This window comes from Sinocyclocheilus grahami, unplaced genomic scaffold, assembly GCF_001515645.1.
Source record: "Sinocyclocheilus grahami isolate Dianchi unplaced genomic scaffold, SAMN03320097.WGS_v1.1 scaffold118.1, whole genome shotgun sequence".
NCBI lineage: Eukaryota > Metazoa > Chordata > Actinopteri > Cypriniformes > Cyprinidae > Sinocyclocheilus > Sinocyclocheilus grahami.
Window position 1 is genome coordinate 427,374 of NW_015505297.1, and position 27,837 is coordinate 455,210.

Here is a 27,837-nt window from a genome sequence, read left to right on the forward strand (position 1 = left end):
CACACACACACACACACACACACACACACACACACACATGCAGACACACCCATGTTTCTCATGTCTGTATTTTTACCCAGTTGAGACCAGATCAGTTCACGTGGGCATGTATTTGGAGTGATGTAATCTTAGTACTGTGGAGAATCCAGAGAATTCAGCCTCATCTACAGAGAGAGAAGGATGTACAGTGGGTTGTATGGTCTGCGGATTTCTGATTTGCAGATATGCTAAAGAACTTCACATTTTGTGCCATTTGCATATTGCAGTGTTTTTATATAATTTCTATTGCAAGGTCATAATAGAAAACTCATTTACAAAGCTCTGCACTTTTTGCATGCTTGTTTATGGAATATTTTGTCTAAAATGATTAATTTTCAACTAGATTGCAGTACTCCCATTTTTAAATCTATTTGGTAGAATTAAAGTTTATAGATTCTGTTTGGGCCTGTTAGTTAATTATGGCAACGTTTTACTAGCTAGTTGAGTTAGTTTTTATAGCCCTTGAATAAAGATTCTGTTGTTATTCTCTTATAAAATATTACTCTAGTGATGTTTTAAAGATTTTTTTAAGAATTATTTCTCATGCTTACCAAGGCTGCATTTATTTGATCAAAAGCACAATAAAAACAGTAATATTGTGAAATATTATTAAAAATTGAAATAATTTTTATTTATTTTATAAAATAATTTTAAAATATAATGTGTTGCTGTGATGCAAAGCTGAATTTTCAGCATAATTACTCCAGTCTTAATTATCACATGATCCTTCAGAAATCATTCTAATATGCTGATTTGCTGCTCAAGAAACATTTAATAGCCCTTGAATAAAGATTCTGTTGTTATTTTCTTACAAAACATTACTGTTGCAGTACCATGTTTCTTTTGAAGCATCAAATGCTAATACCATTGTACTTAAAGCTATATATCATGGGTCAAAAATTTGGGGTCGGTAAGATTTTTTTAATGTCTTTGAAAGAAGACTTACCAAGACTGTATTTATTTGATAGCATAATATTCTGAAATATTATTACAATTTAAAATAACTTTTCTATTTGAATATATTTGGTGTCATTTATTCCTGTGAGCAAAGCTGAATTTTCAGCATCATTACTCTTCAGTGTCACATGATCCTTCAGATATCAATGTAATACGCTGATTTGATGCTCCAAAAAAAAAAACCATTTCTTATTATTATCAATGTTGAAAACAGTTGTAGTGCTTCATATGTTGATGAATAGAAAATTCAAAAGAACGGCATTTATTTGAAATAGAAATGTTCTGTAACATTATAAATGTATTTAGTGTCACTTTTTATAAATTGAATGCATCCTTGCTGGATTAGGAAGTATTTCTTTCAACAAAATCTTAATGAACCCAAACATTTGAACGGTAGTGTATGATTAACACATACATGGTTTTTTCCAAGGTTCTTCATCAAATACCATGCTATTTCCATGATGCCAATGTTTAAAACATTTCATTTTTTCTGTATTTATTTATCCTGTTACATTTAATAATTTTTTTTAAACGAATGGTGTGTCAATGCTGCGTCGGAACAGCATACTTCTTGTAGTTTTCAAAAAATCTTTTGCATCTTCTGAGAGATTAATATTATTTTAATATTTATGTTTTCAGTGTTTCAAATTCATAGGTAAAAATGCAAATGCACATGTTTGTGATGCATTTGCTTAAAACCTACTGTGCTAAACACATTGATTTGCATTATGAAGCATTTTAGTATGCAAATCCTTAACACAGCAGTAAATTAACCTCATTTTTTGCCACTTTGCACATATAGGTTGTATTATACTTTACAATGTAATGTACTAGCCTTGTTGATGTTAATGTCAATTTGGAAGCCCCAATATGTGCTGTGACCTTAGCATCTCCAGTTACACCTCAGACCCCCATGTTATTCCCCCCGCAGCAGCTGCCCGTGCCGGTGGGCCAGACAAAGTGAGAGCAGCACAAGGGCTGCTGGAGGGAGGGAGAGGTCAGGTCCCAAAATAGCCCCTCGGTTTGGTGAGACCAAACCCCTCCTCCAGAGATAAAGACAGAATAGAAGAAATAGGCCAGTGAAGTGAGTGAGGAAGAGATACAGAGAGAGAGAACGACAGCATATCAGGCAGCACAAGCACTCAGAGCTGTCACATCTGACATCAGATCTGACACACATCAGCGCAGAGCACACTAAACCAATCTCTGACTTCATTCTCTTTGATTCATCGTGTTTTACATCAGCCAGCGAGCAGGTAAGAGGAGGGATCGACTGACATGCTCAAATATATTTCTAACAGGAAGCCTCTGATGTGTTGACATTGTGGAGATTGTTTGAAATATTGTTAGTATGTGAAGTCGAGTGGCTGTGTTTCTTTTATGGATAATTGAGTCGGCTGGCTTTGTGTTTCGTGTTGCTTATTGCACATTTTAGGGTGTATTTTGTAGGAAAATGTTTATTTATTATTTTGCATTTGTAAAAGGAAGAACTTTTATTGAAAACAGTGTCTGTATGCGTCCATGTGCTTGTGTCATCAGAGGTCACATGGTATTGTCAGGGCAGCTGTGGCGCGCTTAAAACATTCACAGGCCAGTGATAAAAAAGTACCCAAAAGTACCATGGTACTACCAAGATTTTTTGTACTATGGTGTAATCATGGTACACTACTCTTCAAAAGTTTGGGAAGAAGATGTTTGAAAGAAGTCTTTTATGCTCACTAAGGCGGCATTTATTTGATCAAAAACACAATAAAATGGTAATATTGTGAAATATTATTATAATCTGAACTGCTTTCTATTATTCCTGTGATCAAAGCTGAATTGTCAGCATCATTACTCCAGTCTTCAGTGTCACATGTTCCTTCAGAAATCATTCTAATATGCTGATTTGCTGCTCAAGACACATTTATTATTGTTGTTATTATTATTAGTGATTAAAATAGTTGTGCTACTTAATATTCTTATTGAATTGTGTGCATTTCTTTGAAACAAAAAATCTTTCTTGGTGTACATGAACTGGTGTATGCATACAGTTAACTGGTCAGTGTCACAAAATAAAGACTGTGGGTGATCAGGGTCTTGTGTGACCCTGAAAGATTTATTTTGTGACATTGACCTTGGAAAACGGGACATAAAATATTGATTTGAGTGGGGAAAAGCATACCACGGAGTGATATGAGAGACATGAAACCTGCACAGCTATGTAAGAAATTGAAGCAATCAATTAAATATTTTTGTGGTCATTATACTGCTGCAGTTGACCAATGAGAATCAGTTAGTGTCATTTGAATAATTGGAAAGAGTCAAACATAAACCCTGATATGTTTTAAGTTTGTAAATGCTTAGTGTAACTGTAAATGGTTTGTTCATCAGCCATTTAATGTTTGAACTAAAATAGTTCTTCCACTATATCACCTTAGTATCTCATGAATTCAATATTTGAATCTTTTTGATGTGATTCTTATCTTGACACAATCTTCAGAGAACCATTTGGTTTGGTTAAGCCATCATGTATTATAGTATGTGTGCTGCAGTAGGTGATCTATGACTCCTGTAACATGGGCAGCTTGCACTCTACTGTTTGTTTTTGAGCCAGCGAGGCAGGAGTGCATTTTGGAGGCATGTCTGACCTACATTTAGTGGTGCCGTGTTATTTTAGGGAGTGTGCTACACCGTATCAAAGATGCTGCTGGCCGCAACTCTGCTGCTGTGTTGACCATGAGCTGCAGTTGTTTTGGCATGTCTGCCGTGCCCCATAAATGGTCCTGTGAACTATATTCTCTCTCACCTTTCTCTTAATTGTCTCAGTGCTTTTTAGGTTCTGACATTTTCACGTTTTGGACAAAATACTGAACTAGTTTGTTTTTCACAGTGATGTCAAAGATGCAGTTGCCACTTGGACAGATTATTTTTAAAATTTAATGCAATTAAATACAAATACTATTTATTTAATTGTACTTTATTTGTTTAGTTTAGTTTAGTTTTTATGATGCAATTGCAATAATATCAAAGTGACAAAAATGTTTGAAAAGGAAGGTTCAGTTTATGTCCTTGGAAACATGCCCTCTTTTTCAAGTTTCAAGTTTATTTGTACAGCGCTTTTCACGATACAAATCATTGCAAAGCAACTTTACAGCAAATGAAGTTTCTACAATATTTAGTGGTAGCTTATCAGTGGTGACTGTCAGTTAATGTACATATGGCAGAGATGGATTGTAGCGTGGTAGAAGACTAGTTAGGTACGCAGGAGCTAACCCATTAAGGGCCCTCTTTTGCCTCCTGAATTAAAAGTTTTTATAAATGACGATGTTTAAAGTTTGGATGAGATGAGACAACTGTCAGACTTTGCTAGCAGCTGAGCCTCCTGACTTACACAGGCTGGGGGAGGGAACATAACATGATCCAACTATATAAAGTGGACCCAAACTGTATTTGGACACTTAAGGTACACTTTAAAAAATATTAATCTCATTGCATTACTTGGTGAGAAATATGCAATTGTTATCTGACTTTACATACAATCGTTATCTAATACAATAAATTACATTTAGACTAGAGGTCTGCACGGGACAATTTTTTTAGTCCCGCTCCCACAAGGTTATATTCCGAACCCACCCGCTCCCTCTATATATTCACTCTTCGTTCATCCGCTGTCCGCTTAGAATCATTTTAGAAAAAACGACCGTTCCCGCTAAATTTAGATCTCGTTTCCAGAATCTCACATTTAAATTTCCTCTACTGAAAGAAAGAGAGATAGGCTAACAAATAAAAGTGTAGTCTGCACAAAATTGTGTTATTTTATTCATCTAGTCAAGAGTCTTGAATTTATTGACTTTGACTTTAATTTATATGAATTATCTTAAGACACGAAATTTGTTTGATATTTTATGCAACATAGTAGGAAAAAAAGTGTCAGAGAAAATAAAAATGTTGTACAAAAATTGTATTTCTTATTTGTATTCGTCTTGTCAGGATACAATTTGTTTAACATTTACAACACAATAGTGAGAGAGTGTCGCAGAGAGAGAGAGAGCTTTGCTCCATCCTAATTCTGCTCTGTCACTCATCGACAGCCTGCCTGTTCTGTCTGAGGGCCGTATATTTACTACAGGTACAGCCTGCTCTGAGTATCATTATGCACATGCTGAGCACAGACCCCGCAAATAAAATGCATGACGCAGAAAGCATGCGTGCAGCGTGTGCATAACAGTCTGAGTGCAGGCTGTACAGGTGGTCAATAAGAATAAAGAGCAGATATGCTGTTCTGAATGGATGTCGGGAACGGGATATTGTTAGACCACCCGCTCCCGTTCAAATTACACCAGAGTTACCGACCGCTACCGCGTTTTATTCGGGAATTGAATCCCGCGGCGCAAAAAGTCTGGTCGGGTCCCACGGTTCAGACCTCTAATTCAGACATTATTAAGTTGAGACTTAAGTGTCCAAATACTTTTTGGGGGTCTCTTTCAATGTGCAGTTGCTATGTAGTGTATCTACACCATCTCATCTTATTCTGTTTTGTGATCTAATTTTCTGAAATTAGCTACTGCTTCTGAAACTAGCCTTTTAATATCAGTCCCTGGCTGCTTGATTTATGATTTGAACCACAGTGACAGTAAAAGAAAAGCCCCCTAGACCCAGTAACCCACGGTCGTAAATGTGCTCTTTGCTGTTGTGATTTTCACATCAGATAAACCAGATGCTGCAAGGAACTTGTTAGCAACTATAATGATATTATATATCCCAATAAGATCCCAGTGAAATCATTGTAAAATCTTAAAAATATCAAGAAGCACTACAGCACTGTATGGTATGTACCTACATTTTAAACAGTAGTGCATACAGTATGTCATGAAAGACATAATCAGAAGTAATTTACTGGGAAAACCACATGGTCAGTGTGGTGCTCTTTGGTATATTCTGAGATCTCCTCTGTATTATGCATCTGTCATGTGAAAATGACTCAAATGTCCCTCCATTTCCTCTTACATGGATACATAACATAGTGATGTCGTTTCACTAGTGCCTGGTTGAAGGTAGGTGCATGACAAGTAGTCTTCACTTGACTGAAGTTTAGTTCCTTTTATCAAAACAATACTAAATTATAAAACTGTAGAAAGGCCTTGAAATCTGAGCTGTTTTTATCAGCAACCATAATAATGGTATTTGATATGCATGATGCAGATATATCTTGTTGAGTAATTCAATCTTTGCTTCAGTGAGCCGTGATTCTGGAAAAAATATCTCTTCTTTCAGAGAATTACAAAGTACTTGCTACTCATGTCCTGCTCTTTTTGCTCTATCTCATGAATTATAATTTATATGAACTGTTTTGTCGGAACATTATACGTCTTCTATCTAAAAAGTCTTTAGAGGGTGTTTCTTTAATATCAAGTGGGTTCGGGATTGCTGATGGAAATAGGTATTTTAGCATAGGAGGAAGTAGTTGAGAAAGCCACATCTTCAGAAATGGTGTATTTCCAAAGAGCTGTATGAATCCAGTGCCATCATATGATGTGTAATTTCATGCATAAAATTGCAGATCATAATATCTGTTGACTGTCTGTGCATTTGTCTGTCTGATAGGACATCTGTGAAGACATATCTGATCATGTCGAGCAGATCCACGCACTGTTGGAGACAGAGTTCTCCCTGAAGCTCCTGTCCTACTCAGTGAACATCATAGTGGACATCAGGAGCGTGCAGCTCCTCTGGCACCAGTTGCGAGTGTCCGTGTTGGTTCTGAAAGAGAGGCTTCTCCAGGGCCTCCAGGACTCCAACGGCAACTACACCCGCCAGACTGACATACTGCAAGCCTTCAGCCAGGATCATGATGAGGTCAGATACATCTCCAAAACATCATCTAAATTAAATCACCTAAACATCCCTTGCTCAGGGTACATCCAAAAATAATTTACAAAGACAGAAAGTTCTGCTGGGAGTGTACCATAAACTCATTTGATATACACTTCACCAAAGACATTCAGACTAGATAACTCTAGCACACATGCTTTTCTAGTAGACACTTGCAGTATGGTGTACTTGCTTATCTTAGTCCAATTCTTTTAGCATAGGATAGATTTGATTAAATTTTAAATTTGAGTTTGCAAATGAGCCTGTTTTTGTGATCTCGGTCATCTTTAGACTCGGCTGGACGCTTTGACAGAAGTGGACGACTCTGGCCAACTCACCATTAAATGCAGTAAGGACTACTTCTCCTTGGACTGCGGCATCACTGCTTATGAACTGAGCGACTACAGCCCCATTGATGACCCCGAAGGTCGAGGGCCACGCTCCCTTTATCCCGAGTTGGAGCAAGACTTTCCAGAACTGCTTCAGAGTGTGGATCTCCTCAACATTGCAGCCTCTAGACAAAATCAGGTGTCATCTCCACCTGCAGAAGAGTCTGTTACCCCCACCCAGGAACCTCAAGAGACAATCAGTGGCCCCACTAAAGAAGAAAGTGCACCAGATTCAGCAATGCAGGGAGATAGTGGCTTTGGCCTTTCCAAACGCCCTCTTCAAGGTGGCTTTAAGAGTGACGTCTCTCCCACACAGCCTTTGCCTAAAAAGCCCATGTATCTGAAGGGTGATGGGGACACAAGGTGCACTAGGTCTTCGCCTCTCCAGTACCAGGCTGACTTGAGCAGAAGCACACCCTCCCTTCTGGATACACCGGATCGCTCGAAGTTCTGGCTGGAGCTGGAATCAGTTTATCCAGGCAATGGGAGTCAGTCCTACGAGAGTCTCCATGCCGTGAATGGAGGGATCTTGCAGATGAGTCTCAAGAGACCATCTGTGTCCACTGAAGTTCCGCTGGAGAGACGCTCAGCAGAGGCTGTGCAGGGATTCCACACACAGAAGCACTTGACAAACTTCAAGACTATGCACTCCAAAGCCAAGCAGGCTTACAGTGACACTTCCAGCCCACCACCATCTTCAGGAGAGGACATCTCAGACCCTGACCAGCGGGAAATGTCATCCAGCCCAGACGATCAAGCTCCCACCACAGGTTCTCTCTGGATCGTGAACCAGAATGCCTTGTGCATCTCCAACGCATCGGGGAGCTCCAAAGAACACTGGTATGGTTCGGATGAGTTCCTTGCTCTTCCCGCCCAGCTGAAAAAGACAGAGATGTTGGCATTGAAGCTGGAAAGCCTCGCTCAGGCTTTACCACAAAGGGGCCTGCAAGAGTCCATCCAGGATGTGGATGACTGGGAGCTCACTGAGGTCAACGCTGATTGGGAGAGCAGCAGTGATCTCCTTTTGCTTCACCCCTATAAGAAGCCCTCCCGAGCCGGCCGCTTTTCACCTACCTCCTCGAGCGACGTGGCACCTTCCCTGGATGACAGCATCGAGTCTGGCCCACTCAGCGACCTGTTGTCCGAGGACGAGGGGGCGCGAAGCACACCAGAATCCAGGGGTAGAAATATATCGGCTGGTCGGCCCAATGCACCAAAGATGATGTTTCAGTGCACACCCTTGATACAGCAACTACTAGCAGATATTCAGCACCAAGAGAACTACCATGATGTCTGGGCAAAGATAGAGGTAAGAGATTTCTGCTTTTTGGCACAGTATTCTTGAATAACTTTTCCAACTGTTTTTGAAATCGAATACTAGCTTACTACTTATTGAATACTGTGCAGTGTATGCTGTATACTGTTCCATATATACTGTGTATAATTGTTTCATATGTACTGTATACTGTGGCTTATGAAACTGAATACTGTTGTATATAAAGTATGATGAATGCAGGCCAGTATAGAGTGAACTATTTTGAATGTACTTCATACTGTTCCATATATACTGTGCCTTCTGTACTATATACTAATACTGTGCAGTATATTCTTTGTACTCTGGCATATGTACGGTTTCCTGAATACTGTGCAGTATATATTTTATACTGTTCCATATATTTGTTATACAGTCGTATATAACCGGATATAGTGTTGTATGTTCAGTATAATGAATTCTGTGCAGTACATACTGTATAGTATCATAAATACTGAATACTAATACTGTGCAGTATATGCTTTAAACTGTTCCATATATATACTGTATATTGTGACATATAAACTGAATGCAGTATATACTGTTAGTATATGGCATACTGTGCAGTATGTACTGCAAACTGGATACTGTTTTTAATAGTAGGTTAAACTGTAGGCATTCTATGATAAACATGTTTCATGGTATGTTACAGTTGGATTGTGGGTTACACTATTCTGTCCAGTGTACTCTTCCTGTATACTGCTCATTTTGGCAAATGTAGCAGGTCGTCCTAGTATACATGTTATATATTGCAAAAATAGTAAGAGTAGTGTGTTAGTTCCATAGCCAATCACTCAACAAATCTAAATGAGCAACCAAGTGTTAATGCTAGCCCTCTAAACTTACATTTATCACAGTTCTACATTTCCGATTTAATTTGAAAGGGATATAGGCCTAATCTTTAAGGAAGCCATTTGTATGCCTTAATCCTCATTCACATAGAGGCGGCAGCTAATATGTGTCACTACACTAAGCAGATATTAAAAACAGCTGATAACTAAAGCGGTAATGAAATAACAAGCCACCTCAGCCTTTTGCTAATATCCAAAGCTTAATTAACAGGATTGCACTTCTCGACAACCTCTCTTCAGTCCCAAGTCTGTAATTAAATGATTAGCTGTGTAATTAAGAACATGCAGTCATGTTTATAAAGGACCCGGGTGCTTGAGGAAACCCAAAGTTCTACACTTTCTTATGGGCTATGTGCAGAATAGCATACTACAGTACTCTTACTATTGCTGAACTATATTATGTACACTATGCACAGTATGCAAATTTTCTGAATGCACTGAAATACCCTGATGACCTAGTACATTTGCTGAAATGAGCAGTATGCAACAGAATTACTGCAGGTAATACTGTATCCTACAATGCAATGGATCTTTAGCTATTGTGTGATGCATGAAAAAAATATATACATGGATTAAAGATGCATATTAAACATGCAAATTTGAATGTACATTTTATTAATTTAGCAGATGGTTTTATTTACAGCAATTAAGGAACACACATGTTGCCATAGGACCCAACTATAACACTAAACTGAATGCCACTTAAATGCAACATCATGAGACAAACTAGTGAGGTCAGCACAATGTGACATTGTGGCTTACTACTGTTTGAAATGTTTATCATGGAATAATGCATATTAATTAACTTATAAAGATTAAAGCATAAACATTTTTTAATTCCTGACTGTTGACCATGAGATTAGTTCTACTGTTTGGTTTACTGCCTTAGAGACATAGTAGCGTACTATCGCCATCTGGTGGTCAAATGGAAATTCACATCAAGAACACCATCAGAACACCAGAAACCTAAATTAATATAAATTAGTTTGTGTGTGTGTGTGTGTGTGTGTGTGTTTATGAAAATGAGAGAATAATGAGTGCATCAAATCAAGTTTTTTTTTTTTTTTTTTACAATATAATTTAGATGCAAACCATTTTTTGCAACTTTTGATGCTTTGGTAAAAAAAAGAAAAAGAAGAGCAAAGTACCCAAAAGACAATAGAAATTAATCTATTAATTAAGTAATTTGACATCTGCCATTATTATCTTAAAAAAAGAATGAAATTAAGCCAAATGATCTAAAGATTTTTGCACTGTTTCAAGGAGGTGTCCTATTAATATATTAAGGGTTTGCATTAGTACTATAACTGCTGTGGTTGGTTATACTGTGTGCGTTCAATATTTTGTGCTTTCATTCTATGGCCGGTTACATAAAATGCTTAGACTAGTCTTATAAGTTAGACATCTGTTTTATTTCTTTAAGATCAAAACTTTTTTTGGGGGTCAGTTACATTACATTACATTAAAATGTAGATTGGCTTACTGTTAGTTGGTCAGACTAGCTCTTAAAACACAGTCTTAACACAGAGGCTCATTTTATGTAAATGGCCACTGATTTAGAATGAGCAATAACATTAGACACATTTCGGCCAGTGTCATGACTTTATATCGTCCACTGGAATTCTTTCAGTTCACACTAGTTCATATTTTATCACCTGCACATTCAGTCTTCTGTTTCATCCAAGCAGATCAATCCTTACAGCGTAGGAAGCACATTTGAAGGCTACTTTATAACAGTCCTCATGTCTTATGAACAGTATCAACGGCAATCATGCCAATCTGATGGAGGTGAATGACTAGTGAAGGGAAGGATGCCCTCAAAAGTTTTCAGCTGTAATCCTTCCTTTGATTCCAGTGCAGGTGTGTGAATGTGTGCGCATGTGTGCAGTAAGTTTACTGGAGCGGGTGGAGGTAGGCAGCCACATCCACCTGAGATGATGCGTGTCACAGGAGGAGGTGATTGATTACATTAGTATTCAGCCGCTGGAGATGACTTCATTCTCATGGCAACAGACAGCTGGCAGCTGAAGCCTCTTCTTGGGGGCGTCTCATGGGCCTAGTCATGTGTGACGCCACCAACTCATCTTCCCCTTCTTCTTGTCTTTTTCTGTCTCTCTCTCTCTCTCTGTCTCTTCTGTCTCCCCCCACCTTGACATTCTTTGCATATCTTTGTCTTTAAGTTTTTATTTTTGGTGCCAGTTATGGTAATGTATATTCACACACATATAGACACGCACACACACACACACACACACACACACACACACACACACACACACACACACACTTTAACAACTGATTTTCCCCCCCAATGGAATTTGATTTGAGAACTGCTGCAGAGGGCAGTGAATCATGATAATTTTTCTTGTATTATATAATATACATTTATATTATTATATTTATATATGTAAATTATTATATTAGGTATAAAAAATTATGCCTATGTTTAAGACTATATACATATATAATGTTTATTTATTTATTTTTGGCATATAGAAAATGAAGCCTATTTTTCATGGTGAGATTTTCATGTCAAGCAATGCAATTGTTTTTAATTTTATTTATTTATTATTATTATTACCGGTATTTATAGCTGTGTGATTGTTCTCCAAATATTCTCCTTATGCATTCCATTGAAAAAAAACAAAAACAGCATGCATGTTTGAAATGACATCATGATTCCTATTTATGCATATAATTTAATGCATATAAACAGACATCGTGAATATGCTGATAAAAGCAGACATACAACATTAAGGTGATTAAATAATTTTGGGTGAACAATTCTTGTACGTATTGAATATGGTGAAAGCAGTGGTTGGTTTCTGAGATTGTCCAATTCAAATATGAATTTGGCAGCAACCATCTGCTCTTGCCCATTAGCACTCTCTCACTCACTCTCTCTCTCTGTCTGTCTCTTTCTTTTTCTTTCTCTGGGGCATGGAGTCGTGTCTCATTTTCTCTTCCTCCCTCTGTAATACACTCACAAACAGGTCTGGTGACAAGCTCAGTTAATGCCGTGACCAGCGGCTACATATTCATCTGCTCTGAGAGCTTTATCAGTGCACAAGATGAGAGCGAATTGCACGGCGACCCTGCCAGGGGAATAATTTAGCGGCAGTATCTATTGATCTCCATCGACTGCCACAATTTCACAGAATTCCTTTGGTCTATATGATGATGTACCGTATTACAGCAGAGCTGGAGAGATATGCGATAGTTTGAGGGATTTCTTTCAACATAAAATTAATCTACCAGCTTTGGCCAGCTTGACCAAGACAGTCTGCCAGACCAAAACCAGGCCCAGCTGATCTGTTCAGCAATACAGACAATAAACCAGTAGGAGATGCATTCGGGCCTTATTCTGAGATCTGAAATGGCAGATCTGATTCCTCTCCAGCATTTAGCTTTGAAAGCACAGCCAGTCTCACCCACTTCAAAGCTTTTCTACTGGTGAAGGCCAAGCAGTCGATAAATTATGGGATTTTTAGCCAGCGTCTGCGGAGAGGTCATTTGTATCAATATCTTTGATTTTCGCGGTCATTTGATAATGAGCAGTAGGAGCTGCCTTAGAGAAAGGGCGAGATGTTCTCATATTACATTCAGATGGATCATTAGAGACTTTATGAAATGGTATTTGATCTGTTTGGGCGTATGACATCGAAACATGAGAAGACCAGCATATTTGTCACTCTAATTAGAGCTCAGATCCTCGTCATTCACCCTCTGGTTAACCACAGACTTGAAGGAATAGTTCACCTGAAAATGTCATCATTTAGCTCACCTTCATTTCATACTTTTTCTTCCATATGCAGAAGAATGTTCAAACTGCTCAAATGAGTGCTGTTGAGCACCAAAGATAACACAATAGTACCATAAAAGTATAATAAAGACAGTCCATATGACTTCTGAAGTCTTATGAAACAGATTTGAGAGCTGTGGCAGAGGTGGAAGGTTTTCAGTGAATAACAACAAAAATGTTGGCCGGTTCCTCACACAAAGCTAGCTATAGATACTAATATAGACTCATAGGCGGAGCGTGTGTAAGGCTTCGCTTTGCCCTGGCCCCTGGGACTTGCCACTAAATTGGACAAAAATGCCCCTGCACAAACAAATTAAATCTATTAAGTCTGTTGCTAACAAAGTGAATATGAATAGACAGTGTCTGCTCATGTTGCACCGTATTTCATTTTAGGCGTTTTTACAGTGTTGTGTATTTTAACCAATCACACACAAATCTGTTGAGCTTAGGATTGCAATGGCCAATCAGAAGCGTTCAGATGAGTCATCGTTTAAACTCATCAGTTTTGTTGAGTGTGCGCGTTCTCGTACTGAATTCCGGGCTGTGTCCGAAATCGCCCCCTATACCCTCATTCACTATTCCCTACATTAGGTCACTAATTCAGTTCACTAGAAGGAGTGAATGAAAACGAGTAGTGAATTCGGACACTGAGTGCACCGGAAGGAATGCCGCTTTTGCATAGTTTGTGCTTGCTGTTTATTAATCGTTTGAAACTAGCAAACTAGCAGTTCCAGTAGTAAGGATTTATCTTGAACTCTGTCACGGAAATTATGAATAAACCCTAATCAAACAATTTAATAATCAATTTACAATGAATTTATACCCGTGTTTTACATTATGCTGTACGCCATGGATGAGCGCGTTGTAAAAATGAACGGGTTGATTATCCGCTTTTGCATAGTTTGTGCTTGCTGTTTATTAATCGTTTGAAACTAGCAAACTAGCAGTTCCAGTAGTAAGGATTTATCTTGAACTCTGTCACGGAAATTATGAATAAACCCTAATCAAACAATTTAATAATCAATTTACAATGAATTTATACCCGTGTTGTACATTATGCTGTACGCCATGGATGAGCGCTTTGTAAAAATGAACGGATTGATTATTCAGCTGCAGGCGCCATCTTCTGGCTATGTGCGGGAATTTATTTGGGCGTGACTCTCACGGTGCATTATGGGTATTCTCTAGCCGTTGAGTATGCACCAGTTGTACACTCGTTTTTGCAGTGCATTGTGGGATTGAATGAGTGCACTCGAGAACGTCCACTATGGTTTCGGACACCACTAAAAATGGCTGTTCCCTCAAATAGTGCCCTATTTAAGGGTGTAGGGGGCGATTCCCCAGACTCTCGCGAATTCTCTCATCATAAACAACAAAGCGCAGATGTATATGTACAATGAAAGTAAGAGATTCATTTAAACAGTGTATACAGCTTCAGTGATTATAACAATAGTTTTGAGAGTGCTTAAACTCGCTATAGATCAATGTTAGTGATGTCACTTTCTATATATAATTGATTCGCTTTTTGAATAACCGTGGAAAGGAAACGTTATATAATTATCAATTTCTAACGTTTTTATTCAATTGTAATCACGTTAAATACAAATTCATTCCCATGAATCATTTTTTTTAGCCTACACGACACCCATGTCTGGTTCTTGCCTAAAAAGACGGGTTTATGGTGTTTTTGTACATTTGGTTGCTTTTAGCCTTACCCTGGAGTTGGTTCTCCCTCTGCCTCCATTATGGGTTGTTTTATCCTTTTTGAGGTATGAAACACCCTGTCTACTTTTGTTATATGGAACAGAGTAATTTGGACATTCTGTAAAACGTCTCCTTTTTTGTGTATGGATGTAAGAATGTCATACGGCCTTATAATGACACAATTTTCTTGTTTTTTTTGTTCCTCCAGTATTTGTTTTAGCTACAATCAGCTGTTGGTGTCTATATAGTGTTTCTTTGGTCCAACAGATGGCAGTATTTACACACCAGCACATTGCATTTCCTATCACTGCAAAAGCAGTTGAGGCACATCAAGGGCAGCTTCTGTGTGACATTCCCTTAAGCATTGTGTGCTTTTGACAAATGCAATCCCTTGCTCCGAAACTTTTATCAGTTTATCAAACCTTATCAAAACACTTGATTATTTTTCTGAAGTCCTATTTGTTGTGTTGGGGTGTAACACATGGTGGTTTTGTTCAGATTTTAATGTTTCGAGACTTTTGATGTCAAAGCAGTCACATTTGCTGTGTTTGGCCGTGTTGATGTGTCTGTGTGTTTGTTCCTGCAGGGTTTTGTCAGCAAACTGGATGAGTTCATCTGTTGGCTGAGAGACGCTCTAGAAACCACAGACAACTGGACGCCACCCAGAGCTGATATCGACAGCCTCAAACTCTACCTGGAAACTCACCTTGTGAGTAAACGTCTATCCGTCGATATCCTTCAGTGTGTGAAAACTCACATAAGTTAACAAATGAAGCCATGCTCAGAAGTGCTTCCCATAAGGTTCAAACGGCTTTGTTTTAATCTACTGAAATTTCATTTTACAATCTTAAAGGAGGATTTTTTGCTCAGATGTTGCTCTTTCATAGTTTCATCATGTTTGTCAGTCATGTTTAATTTAAGTATCAACTTTGTCTCTGACGTTTCCCATAAATTACTTAGGAGGAATCAAAATAGGCACAAATGAGTCACTTGTTTATGTACAAAAAGGTATATTAAAATTAAAGCATATAGCAGCTCAGATAATTTGGTCTTGAAATGTATTAATAATACATTTATCTGCATTTACTTTTAAAAAGAGTTGTACAGTAGAATTTTACATTTAATAGATCATTTATAATTTACTGTAAATTTCTGATAAACTTACTATGTGTGTGTATAGAATATAAATCTTATCTTATAAATCAAAAATAAATGATAAATGTACATGTATAATTTAACATTTTCATATATTGTAATATATAATATTGAAATATTTGATAATTTACTGTAAATGTCTTCTATTCCAAAATAATGTATTTTATGAATATAAATGTGTTATTATATTATATTATATTGTTGTCAAAAGTAATTTATAAATGTATATTAATTTATTTATAAACACATAATTTAACATTTTTATATATGGTGTTATAGCATATTTAAATAAATAATGTACAGTAAGTTATAAATTTAATCTATTCCAAAGTTAAAAACATTTCATATTTTTATGAATATAAATACATACGATTATATTTAATATTATCAAATGTGTGTTTTAAATGAACATGGATTATTTATAAACACATAATTTGACATCGTTATACATTATCATACGTAACTTATGAATGTATGTATTTATTTCTAAATCTGTATAATGTAACATTTTATTATACAGACAAATGTTGATATTGTATTTGCCCTCGACCACTAGATGAGATCTCTTCTAAAACTTCAGAGGTGACCCGTGAGATTACGAGGTCTTGAGAAGTAGGAGACATGAGCAAAGTTCTTAATTTGTCCTTCGTTAAATCTCACTGCTGTCTAGGAAAATTAATTGAAATATTAAAGAGATCTCATTTATGAGTTGTCTTTCCAATGCGAGTGTGGAACCCTTAGTAACCTGTATCAGAGGCATATCATGTTTACCTCATGCACCAGCGAGACATGTTTGTTTATCCATCTGTCTGTGTGACCAGCCGTCTCTACTGCAGGAGGAAAATCACATTGTGTTTTATAGTGAGGGGCTTCACTCATTTTTATTGATTCAGAGAGCGGGGTCACATACTCGCCGTCTCTCATCCAGTGTTCGGGGCTCTCAGGATGTGCTCACAGGTTTAATGTCTGGGCATTAAGTCCAGCTGGCAGGTGGGGAGCGTGTGTGTGTGTGTGTGTGTGTGCACATATATGTGTGTGTCTGAGCACGGATCTTTCCGGTACCCACGGGAGAGCCGCAAGGAGGAGGTTGGCTGTTGCAGGGTAGGAAGAGAAGAGGAGAGAGAGAAAAGGAGTGGGCTTTCTTTATAAGGCATTGAGAGATTGTGAAATGAAACAGCTATTGATTGCGCTGGGTGGCGGATCCAGGTCTCTGAATCACATTAACGACACACACACACACACACACACACACACACACACCGGCCTCCATTGGCAAATGAGACACAGAAACAAGGCCCCCAGTCACACAAATACTGAGCTGTGCTCCTGCTTTCTAACATACACACAAACATTAAAGACACTGTTTATATGTCAGTTAGTACATAAACCACACAGTTTTTTACATCGGAGTGGACCGTGCTTAAAAAGGTTAATTGGAGTTTTGTGGCCATGTCATTTCAGAGGTCATTTACATGCTGGTATGCTCCTATAAGTTAACAAAACTACTGAAACATTTAGTAAATGTATGTATTTTTAAATATACAGTCTTTCACTTCCAGAAAAATTTCATCTCTCAATCATCATTGTATTGCATTGCATTGCATTATATCTTTTGCTGCCCATAAGCTTTGATCATAAAACTAAGCATTTAAATATCTTCTATCTAAGATATGTTATTAGGAGATAGAGAGTTACAACTGATTTTGGTTGCATTTTATATAGTAGTCTGTTATACTGTTATGAAGATCTCATTGATTACAAGAATTTCATCTTACTTTTTGGCCATTTTGTTTTTCCAATATTAGCAACTAAACAAAATTGCAAAGTTTTGAATTTGAGCTTCTGATTAAAGCTCCATATTCTCCTATATTATACTATAGGAGCCATAAAAGCCTGATGTATTAAATATGATACTCAACAAAATAATTTTTTTCTTTAAAGATTTTGTCAAAATTTTCAATAAACTGTTCCATTTCAATAAATTAAATTTTTCTGACTATTATTTCATATGTCAGACTTTACAAGGTTAACAGTATGTACTGCATACTTTTTTCATGTGCAGCGATCGACACTTGTAAGCCTATGTTTGGTACTATACTACTACTACTACTACAGGATTTTGCGTGTATAGTGTTCATAGTATGCATTTTCTGGATGTACGGAGGTACCTGCTTACATTTTCCAAAATGTGCAGTATACAACCAGAGCGCACTGCATCGAATACTATATCCCATAATGCAGTAGACTCTTTTTGACCTTACATTTCCAGAGTGACATATTATTATTTTGTCAGACTGCAAAGATATAAATACAGTATGTTTCCAAATGGCACTACAATGCAAAATAATGTTTTTTTTTGTCCAGAGATCATCAGGGTTATTATAGTAAATTAACACTATTAAAAGCTTAAAGTAAACGTTAACCAAAATACAATAAATACGTTAAATTATACAATACAGTAACGAATACAAAATGAATAAATACTATATAAACATAAAAAAACTAAAACGAATAAAATAGATTGAATTGACACAATTAAGAAAATTACTAAAAATGTAACTAAAATTAAAGGGGAAAAAAAAATAAAATAAAATCTAATTCAAAATATTAACAAATTTTCCAAAATGTGCAGTATACAACCAATACAACCTGCATCGAATACTATATCCCATAATGCAGTAGACTCTTTTTGACCTTACATTTCCAGAGTGACATATTATTATTTTGTCAGACTGCAAAGATATAAATACAGTATGTTTCCAAATGGCACTACAATGCAAAATAATGTTTTTTTTGTCCAGAGATCATCAGGGTTATTATAGTAAATTAACACCATTAAAAGCTTAAAGTAAACGTTAACCAAAATACAATAAATACGTTAAATTATACAATACAGTAACGAATACAAAATGAATAAATACTATATAAACATAAAAAAACTAAAACGAATAAAATAGATTGAATTGACACAATTAAGAAAATTACTAAAAATGTAACTAAAATTAAAGGGGAAAAAAAAATAAAATAAAATCTAATTCAAAATATTAACAAAAACTATAATAATAATATTTCAGGGATTCTACAATAACACTGATGCTGACAAAAATAATTGTTGTAATTCTAAAATTAAAAACAAGGTCCCTGTTGAGTCATTTTTATAGAGTTGTGACTGAATTTTGAATTCAGAAAGTCAAGTTATGCATGTCAACAAACTGGAATTGTAATGTCAAACTCCACACAGTATGCTCAGGTTGTACACTACACATTTTGAAAAACATAGTCATCAAAATCCATTTCACTCATACAGAAAACTGTGCTCAGAGTTTACAGTACATAATGCAAAATTAGTACTAGTAGCATGTTAGTCTGCATGCATGAACAGACATTTGTGACAGCGGGATGAAATTGAAACTCTTCACAGAACAGATCCCATGTATACACGTTGTTGCATCTTTCTGTCAGGTTTGCTGTCAGACAGACAGACAGGCCGGCAGACAGCTGAAGGTGAAAACGGCCGTGGCGGCTCCCGCTGCCCTCTGTGCCGCTGGTCAGATCAGAACGGTTGGTAATGGCATGAAACAGGGCAGAGGGAGATCTGAGGAGATGAGAATCGAAGGTGAGGATGGCTCTAGGCGCCTCAACTGCGGGCCCCCTGTGGGAGCATGGCCCACCGCCTCCCTCGTTCCCACCCGTCAACCTCCGCACATCTTCAAAAGCACATCCCTCACCGGCCCCCCCTTTCCTCGCGGATGCAGGATAATGCTCTCTACTCTTTGATTACACTTAGCAATTGGAGAGCCCTCCGTTCGAGAGCACTGGGTATTATCAAAACCAATCAACATGAACGGTTTTTTCCTCCCAACTGCTGCCGCACCCACTGGAGGGTGAGAGTAGGGGGGGAACAGTGTTTGGTGGTGGTTTAGAGAGAAAAAAAGGTGAATAGAGACATCAGAGTAAATGGGCAGCCTGTTGGGAGATGTACACATGACTGAGAGTTGGAAAGCACCCGACCCGACAGCACCCGCTGAGCGCCACGCACTGAATTGTGGGTTTAAGACGGGAACGCGGTTGCTTAGTCCCGAGGTCATTTTCTGGAGGACGCGACTGTAGGAGAAACGGCTTCAGTTTTATAACGGCATTTGAATATTAGTTTATGCCGCGGATGATGAATTAGAGGGACGGCTGTCGTTTGTTAATAATTCAGCTGCGCGGATGGCAGGATAGACTTGGACAAATACAGAGAGATGGGCTTCATTCCTCTGAGGATGTATGAATAATGCTCGTTTGAGATCAAGGAGTGTGTGAAGGGTGTTTAAAGGTTGCGTGTCGACAGCGCAGCGGGAGATTATATACATTCTTGCTGAAGCACTTAATGTGACTTATGAGTGTTTGTTTTAATGGGATGAAACCGGACGACATGTTCAAGAAAGCTGATTTCATGTGTCCCGTTAGGTGTCCCGTAGGAAAGAAACATGAGATCTCCTTCATATCTCAGTTGTTTCTCTTAGGTTGCATTGAGATTAATTGGAGAGCAAACTGAGACTTTTGCTTAAATTTTCTTTTAAAAAGATCTCAACAGTCTCATATTATGATCTGATCAGTATGAACTATTTCTGAAATATTTCTCCTAAAATTTTCTCCCAATCAGATGATCACATTCATTTATATATGTACATGATCCAAACTACAGTAAAAGCAGTAATATTGTGAAAATATTATTACAGTTTGAAATAACAATTTTCAATTTTCATATATTTTAAAATGCAGTTTATTCCTGTGATGCAAAGCTGAATTTTCAGCACCATTACTCCAGTCTTCAGTGTCACGTGAACCTTCAGAAATGATTTTAAACAGCAACCTGTGAGCAATCAAAAATTCATTAAAACTGATTTAATGTGTCCCATTTCTCCTTGGTTGCATTGAGATTAATTGGAGAGCAAATTGAGACAATATCGGCAAATGAAGTTTCCTGATTCTCAGTTTCTAAAGAGATCTCAACAAAATATTAAATTGTGATCAGATCAGTATGAACTCAAATATTTCTCATCATGTTCTCTCATGGTCAGATGATCTGAGCTGCTATCGACATTCATTTTTATAGCTCTATACTATTGCATCATGTCAACTATTAACTATTGATTTGTTTTCATCTTTATTTTTCCAAGCAAATTATAGAGAATATCTGTGACTAAGTTGATTCTTAAATAAAACAAAAATGTGAAAGCCATTTGAACTCCTGAGTTATGAAAAAGCATCCCACAGGCAATAAAATATTCATTATTCACGTGTTCCATTGCAATCTCTTTAATAAATGGAGAGTAAATCGAGACTTTTATCTTTGGCTTGTTTATTTTTTGTTGCATTTTTACTCATACTCTATCACAGTAAAATCAAAATATTGTTATGATTTGCAGAAAAATCGAACGTGTAAAATCTAAAATCACATTTTTGCTCCTTATTTAATGTCATAGCTGTCTTTTAGTTATTAAAAAATGTAATTTTATTTCTGTTTTATTTACTTGTCTTTTCCTTCTGTGTTTTTTTTATTCCTGATATTTTTTTTAAATCCTGCTTTATTGAATATTTTATTGCTTACAGCTTGCTGTTTATTATCTAAGGAGTCTAAATGGCTGATCTTGAGGGTAAAATGTGCTTAATTTTCATGAAAGCAATGCAGAAATGTTAATATTACTAAAACAGACTTCATTTCCTAAAATATAAAAAAAATGTCTATTAATTTCATTGCAAATTTAAACCTGGATGTTTCTTTTTTATGAGATTCACCCATTAACGCTCTTGATCTATTGAAAGAACAGCCCTTGAACAATAAAATCCTCCTGGCAGATGAGCCATGACGTTTTTTTGTGTGCATTTGTGTAAAGTTGTTCTAATGGAAGATAAGAGGGAAATCTGAAGAGGACAGAAAGTGTTGAAGGGGGAGAAGAAAAAAAAACTTTGAAGATTATTTCCCTTGCGCTGACATGTCATTTTTGTGTTCATATGTGTGTAGAGTTTCAAACTCAACGTGGACAGTCACAGCGCTCTGAAAGACAGTCTCCTGGAGGAAGGACGGCAGCTCCTGGAACTCATCACCTCCCACAAATCAGGTACGGTTCTGCCGAGCCACACATTTATTATTAATGTTTGTATTAACATAGTGACCTTCAGAATTTATAAATCCTCAAGTAACCGCTTCTGAAGCGCCGAGCGCACGCCTTTTCACATACATTACAAATGGCGAACGGCCTGCTGAATTGAGTTCTGGGATAAAGCGGAGAGACAGGAGCGGCGGCCCGGCCAAGCGCTTCCAAAGCCGTATATGAAGAGAGCGGGAATTAAGAACAGCAGGTTGAGGAGTCAGAGGCCATTGCAGACACTCATTCCTCTACAATATCTGTGATTATTCACCTGAAGAGTCTCACCGAGTGCTCGGCAAATGCACAAATCCACTCAACTGACCTCCCTGCTGGTATGTCTCGTCTCCGCTGGGTAAAGCCGGCTACCATTAAATATGCAGATGGCTCTCAGAGGCAGGAGCGCTTCCTTATGATGCCCCGACAGCCCTGTCCTGCGGTGCCGCAGCGTGACGACAACTCCCTGCCAACTATACAAACACAAACATGCACGCTCGCACCTTATAACCCATCCTTCTGTAGGGAGCTTCTTAAAGGGGCCTCTTTTTTTCTCCTTTGGAATAATGTGCACTTATATATGCACTGGAATAATGTGAGTCGTTAGGACCAGGAATGTGTATTAAGTTAAGTAAATAGTGGACATTTTGATTTTAAAGAGGACATATTCCAACGCTATCTCACGACCAGTTCGTACGTATTTTACGAGGTGGTTAATTCATACGACCTCACTTGTACGATTTTGTACAATTTGTCTAGACCCCAGTGACGGGTAGGTTTAGGGGTGGGGTTAGGTGTAGGTCATTCGTACAAATTCATTCGGATTGTGCAACTCGTAAATACGTACGATTTAGCACAAATCATATCAATTTGTACGAGTGAGGTCGTACGAATTAGCCACCTCGTAAAATATGTACGAATTGCCGTGAGATCGGGCTGCAAATTCTGCACTTTTTACCATATTCTGCAGTTTGAATACACTACTGTTCAAAAGTTTGGATTTCTCTTAGTATCATCAAGACTGCATTTGATCAACAATCAGTAAAAACAGTAAAATAACTCTTTTCTATTTTAATATATTTAATTTTTTTCTACTTCAGAAATTATTCTAATATGCTGATTTGGTGCTCATTTCTTATCATCGTCAGTGTTAAACATCTGCTTAATTTTTTTTGGGAAATAATTTCTTTTTAATAAGTAGAAAGTGCAAAGGAACAGCATTTACTGAAATAAAAATAATTAGTAAAATTTTTTCATCAATTCAATTTTTCATCAAAAATACAGAAAAAAAATATTCTATTTGAATATATTGTAAAATGTAATTTATTCCTATGATGACAAAGCTGAATTTTCAGCATCATTACGCCAGTCTTCAGTGTCACATGATCCTTCAGAAATCATTCTTATATACTGATTTGCTGCTCAAGAAGCAGTTATTATTATTATCAATGTTGAAAACGGTTGTGCTGCCTAATATACATATTTTTAAACATGATTTTTTCTATATTCTTGATGAATGGAAAGTGCAAAAGAACAACATTTATATGACATAAAAGGGTTTAAAAAATGAAAATTAACTATTTATGAAGAAATAACTGGACAATGTTCAATAAAATACATGCAACATTGTGAGGTCATGTGACAACAATGTAGCATACTCAAGCTTAATGCACATAATAATGCATTAGACGTTTCAAATAATAGTATGCACTAACAATATATACTGCACATTCTGAATATAGCTACTTTTCCAGTCATATATGTGCACCTCGCTAATGTCAGCCAATGGGCAGAACACCCACTTAAACCCTACAGTGCGATGTTCCTGCCGTCCCGTCCCACACACACACATCCCCCTACAGTTGTTTTTAATGAGTCTTTAATGTGCTGTGATTTAACCATTTATCACGACTCACCCTTAATGATCCAACAGATGCATTTCGCTTTCTTCTTTCCCTCTTAAACTCAAACACATCACTAATAATAACGCTCATGGCATTATCATAATCACCACCATCATCTAAATCATTAAAACCAACCTCTGGTAAAAAATAAAATATTGAACAAGTTAAATGATAATATCATCCTCTACGCTTGCTAATCAACAGATGGGAAAAAAAACAAGGCGTTTGATTTTCTCGCTACTTGATGGTGGTGACCCGAGCGGGGCCACGAGTGTGTTTTTGCATCTGATGAGGACTCGAGTGTTCAGTTAATCCCTCAGTATTATGGGATGCTTCTATATTCGAAACCCATCATGTGGCCGCTGCATCTCGACCGGCCACAATCAGCATCTCCGTCTGCAAATCCTATTTGTTCAAAGTAATTAAAAAGCATAAATTAAGATAAATACGGTCGAGGCAGAAGTGGGGCTTCTGGAGTGTGACCCTGCATTGTGCCTGGATCAGGCCTCTCGTCGCAGCCGACGGCATTCTGTGATGGAAGCTGTTGCTTGTACCTGTGGAGTGATATCCGTCTGCTGAGTTGCTAAGATACGGGACAATGATGGTCAAGGTGGGAAGTTGGTAGGAGATTTGCTTCTAATTACAGAGCTGAAATTAAAGGAGAAACAGGATTTTCTTGCTCTTTTGAAATATGAATCTGACACAAAATGAGATCCTAAAGTCGTGACATAGTGACGTGACATGTGACATGTGGCCAAGTATGGTGACCCATACTCGGAATTAGTGCTCTGCATTTACCCATCCAAAGTGCACACACACACAGCAGTGAACACACACAAACCGTGAACACACACACCCGCACCAGTCTGAGACCACTAATGAAATTTCTTCTATTTTACATCTTTTCTAAATAAATGTTGTGTTTTTTTTATATTATAATTAATTATATTATTAGCATAACAATGTGGGAGATTTTAATGATTTTAAGTGATTTTTAAGTGATGTTAACCTTGGTTAAGGCACATCAGGGAGTAGTAATTTTTAAATGGCTTAATTAATGAATGCAAATAGTTTTCATAATTTTTTCAGTTAAAAAAAAAAATGTATATATCAGCTGCAGTTCATCTATCACACTAAAATGGAAGAAAATAGTTGAGCGCATTGCATTGTGGGATATGCTTTTCCATACAGTGCACTTTGGTCATACAAATAATCCTTGCATTAAGAAAATTTGCACAATATACATACTTCTTTTCTTTCAGAAATTTTAAATAGCATAAAAATACAGTACATAATGTGTACAGTGTAATGAAGTGCATGTGTTTATTTACATACCGTTTACTGTTTTTCATGCTTGTAATGTACTGTATAATACAAATGCTTTTATCTATTTTAGTGCTGTTTGTATTAATAAATAGTTTTTTATTTGTATTTAGCGGATGCCTAAAGAAAGTAACTAGTATATTTTGTTTCAGGAACAGGCCTCTTTTTCAGGTTTAAACCTACAATTTTTTGGATTGCAGACCTTACTGTAATATTTGCATTAGTATTACACAGTTTAGTTTTATCGTCATTGATGATCATTTAGTATCACTAGTTTTTTATTAATATTTTAAATTATTTATTTGTATAATTTCCATTTTCATTTCAAATTTAGTTTATTAGTTTTGTATTTTTTATACGTCTATATCGTTTTTTTTTATTTTAGTTTGAGTTATTTTAGTACTTCAAGAAATGCTGCCAACTAGCTGAAATGTGAAGTTTAAGTTTGTAATATTTTATGTCTGTCAACGTTTGTTTTGTTTCAAATAATGAAAATGAATATACACAATATGTAAAATTTATAATGAAGATTTGAGTTTATTTGCATATTATTATATATTACTAATGCTTTTTTATGTTTAGTGACATTTGTTTTAGTTAAAGGGATACTCCACCCCAAAATTTCAATTTTGTCATTAATCACTTACCCCCATGTCGTTCCAAACCCGTAAAAGCTTTGTTCGTCTTCGGAACACAATTTAAGATATTTTGGATGAAAACCGGGAGGCTTGTGACTGTCTGATTGACTGGCAAGTAAATTACACTGTCAAGGTCCAGAAAAGTCTGAAAGACATCGTCAGAATAGTCCATCTGCCATCAGTGGTTCAACTGTAACGATATGAAGCGATGAGAATACTTTTTGTACGCAATGAAAACAAAAATAACAGCTTTATTCAACAATTCGTCTCTCCGCATTACTGTAGTGCCATTTTGGAGAATATCCGCTGAACGCAAGCAGCGTACGCTTCTCTGTGTCAGCTGTGACACAAGAATACGTTTTCTACGTGTATTTACGCTTTGATTTGAACGAAAACAGCGCATCCGTGCAGCGGGGCTGACACAGAAAAGCGTACGCTGCTTGCATTTAGTGGTTATTCTCCAAAATGGCGCTACGGTGATGCGGAGAGACACAGAGGAGACGGATTGTTGAAAAAAGTCGTTATTTTTTGTTTTCTTCGCGTACAAGAAGTATTCTTGTCGCTTCATAACGTTACGGTTAAACCACTGATGGCAGATGGACTATTCTAACGATGTCCGAAGACGAACAAAGCTTTTACAGGTTTGGAACGACATGGGGGTAAGTGATTAATGACAAAATTTTCATTTTGGGGTGGAGTATCCCTTTAATAGTTTTCATTTGTATTTAGCTGATGCTTAAATGAAGTAAGTAGTACATTTTGTTACAGGAACAGGTCTTTGGTTAATTTCACAATCACCTCTTTTTCAGGTTTTTGGATTACAGAACTTGAACCACTACGTCATTGCATTTATGCCGTGTGTTAGTGTTACCGTGTGTCTTTCTGTGTGCACACAGGACTGCGGGACATGCTCCACATGATATCTCACCAGTGGCAGGAGCTGCAAAGACAGATCCGCCGTCAGCACAACTGGATGCTGCGCACGCTGGACGCCATCAAAACCCACATCCTGTCCAGCGAGAGGGACGAGGAGGAGCGGGAAACTCACAGTCATCACGGCAGCCCCAAGGTACAGTCGAACGTGACACATTGAGCCCTTTAGCACCCCGTATCCACAGCCTGAATCGTTCCATCTGTCCGCGGCTCTCAGTTCCTCTCTGGTAGCCCACGGCCATGCTCTGCTCGATCAGCAAAATAAACAAACAGGGCGGAGGAGCGCCGCAGATTTCCATTAAAAAACGGCTCCAGGAAAGGCTCTTCAGTGAGACATTCCTTTCAGGGAGGAAACGGGGAGGGGACACGCCGTCGACGTGATGCGAATGAGAATTTTTCTGTCCATAAATGAGCATGAGACGTTTGATAGGTCGCACAAACACACATACAATTATGCTTTGGAGGCAATGCGCTAGACTCAATTTATACTTCGCACTTAATGTGTAATTGCAGACATAGTTATTTGGGAGACCAATTTCTCATTGTTTAATTGTCAATTGTGATTGGGTAATTGCACTCCAATTAGGTGGCGTGTTTGTGTGCCGGGCCCTGGCGGGAACCGCGAGGCGTGTTTGTGTTTCTGCGTGGCATGTGCGACAACAGCAGCTTTAGGAACAGCAGGATCTCAGCTGGATTTCCCCTGGGAGCCTCAGCATCGCCAGAGCGCAATCTCCCTTTCTCCTCTCCTCTGTAATCTCTTCTGCTTCATCTGCAGAAAACAGGAATGCTAGGGCCTCTCTCAGTCGCCTAATATTTTTCTCTCTTGTTGTCTCTCTTCAGTCTTTT

General features: G+C 37.5%; 1 protein-coding gene across 1 annotated transcript in view; it reads left to right on the forward strand.

Moving 5' to 3' along the window:
* LOC107589604 (A-kinase anchor protein 6-like) overlaps positions 1-27,837 on the forward strand; it is a 147,596-nt gene that overhangs the window by 23,802 nt on the left and 95,957 nt on the right. The window contains exons 4-8 of the mRNA XM_016278096.1: positions 6,583-6,834; positions 7,141-8,547; positions 15,494-15,616; positions 22,073-22,169; positions 26,955-27,127. Coding sequence (XP_016133582.1) covers positions 6,583-6,834; positions 7,141-8,547; positions 15,494-15,616; positions 22,073-22,169; positions 26,955-27,127 — 2,052 coding nt within the window. The remainder of the gene's footprint in view (positions 1-6,582; positions 6,835-7,140; positions 8,548-15,493; positions 15,617-22,072; positions 22,170-26,954; positions 27,128-27,837) is intronic.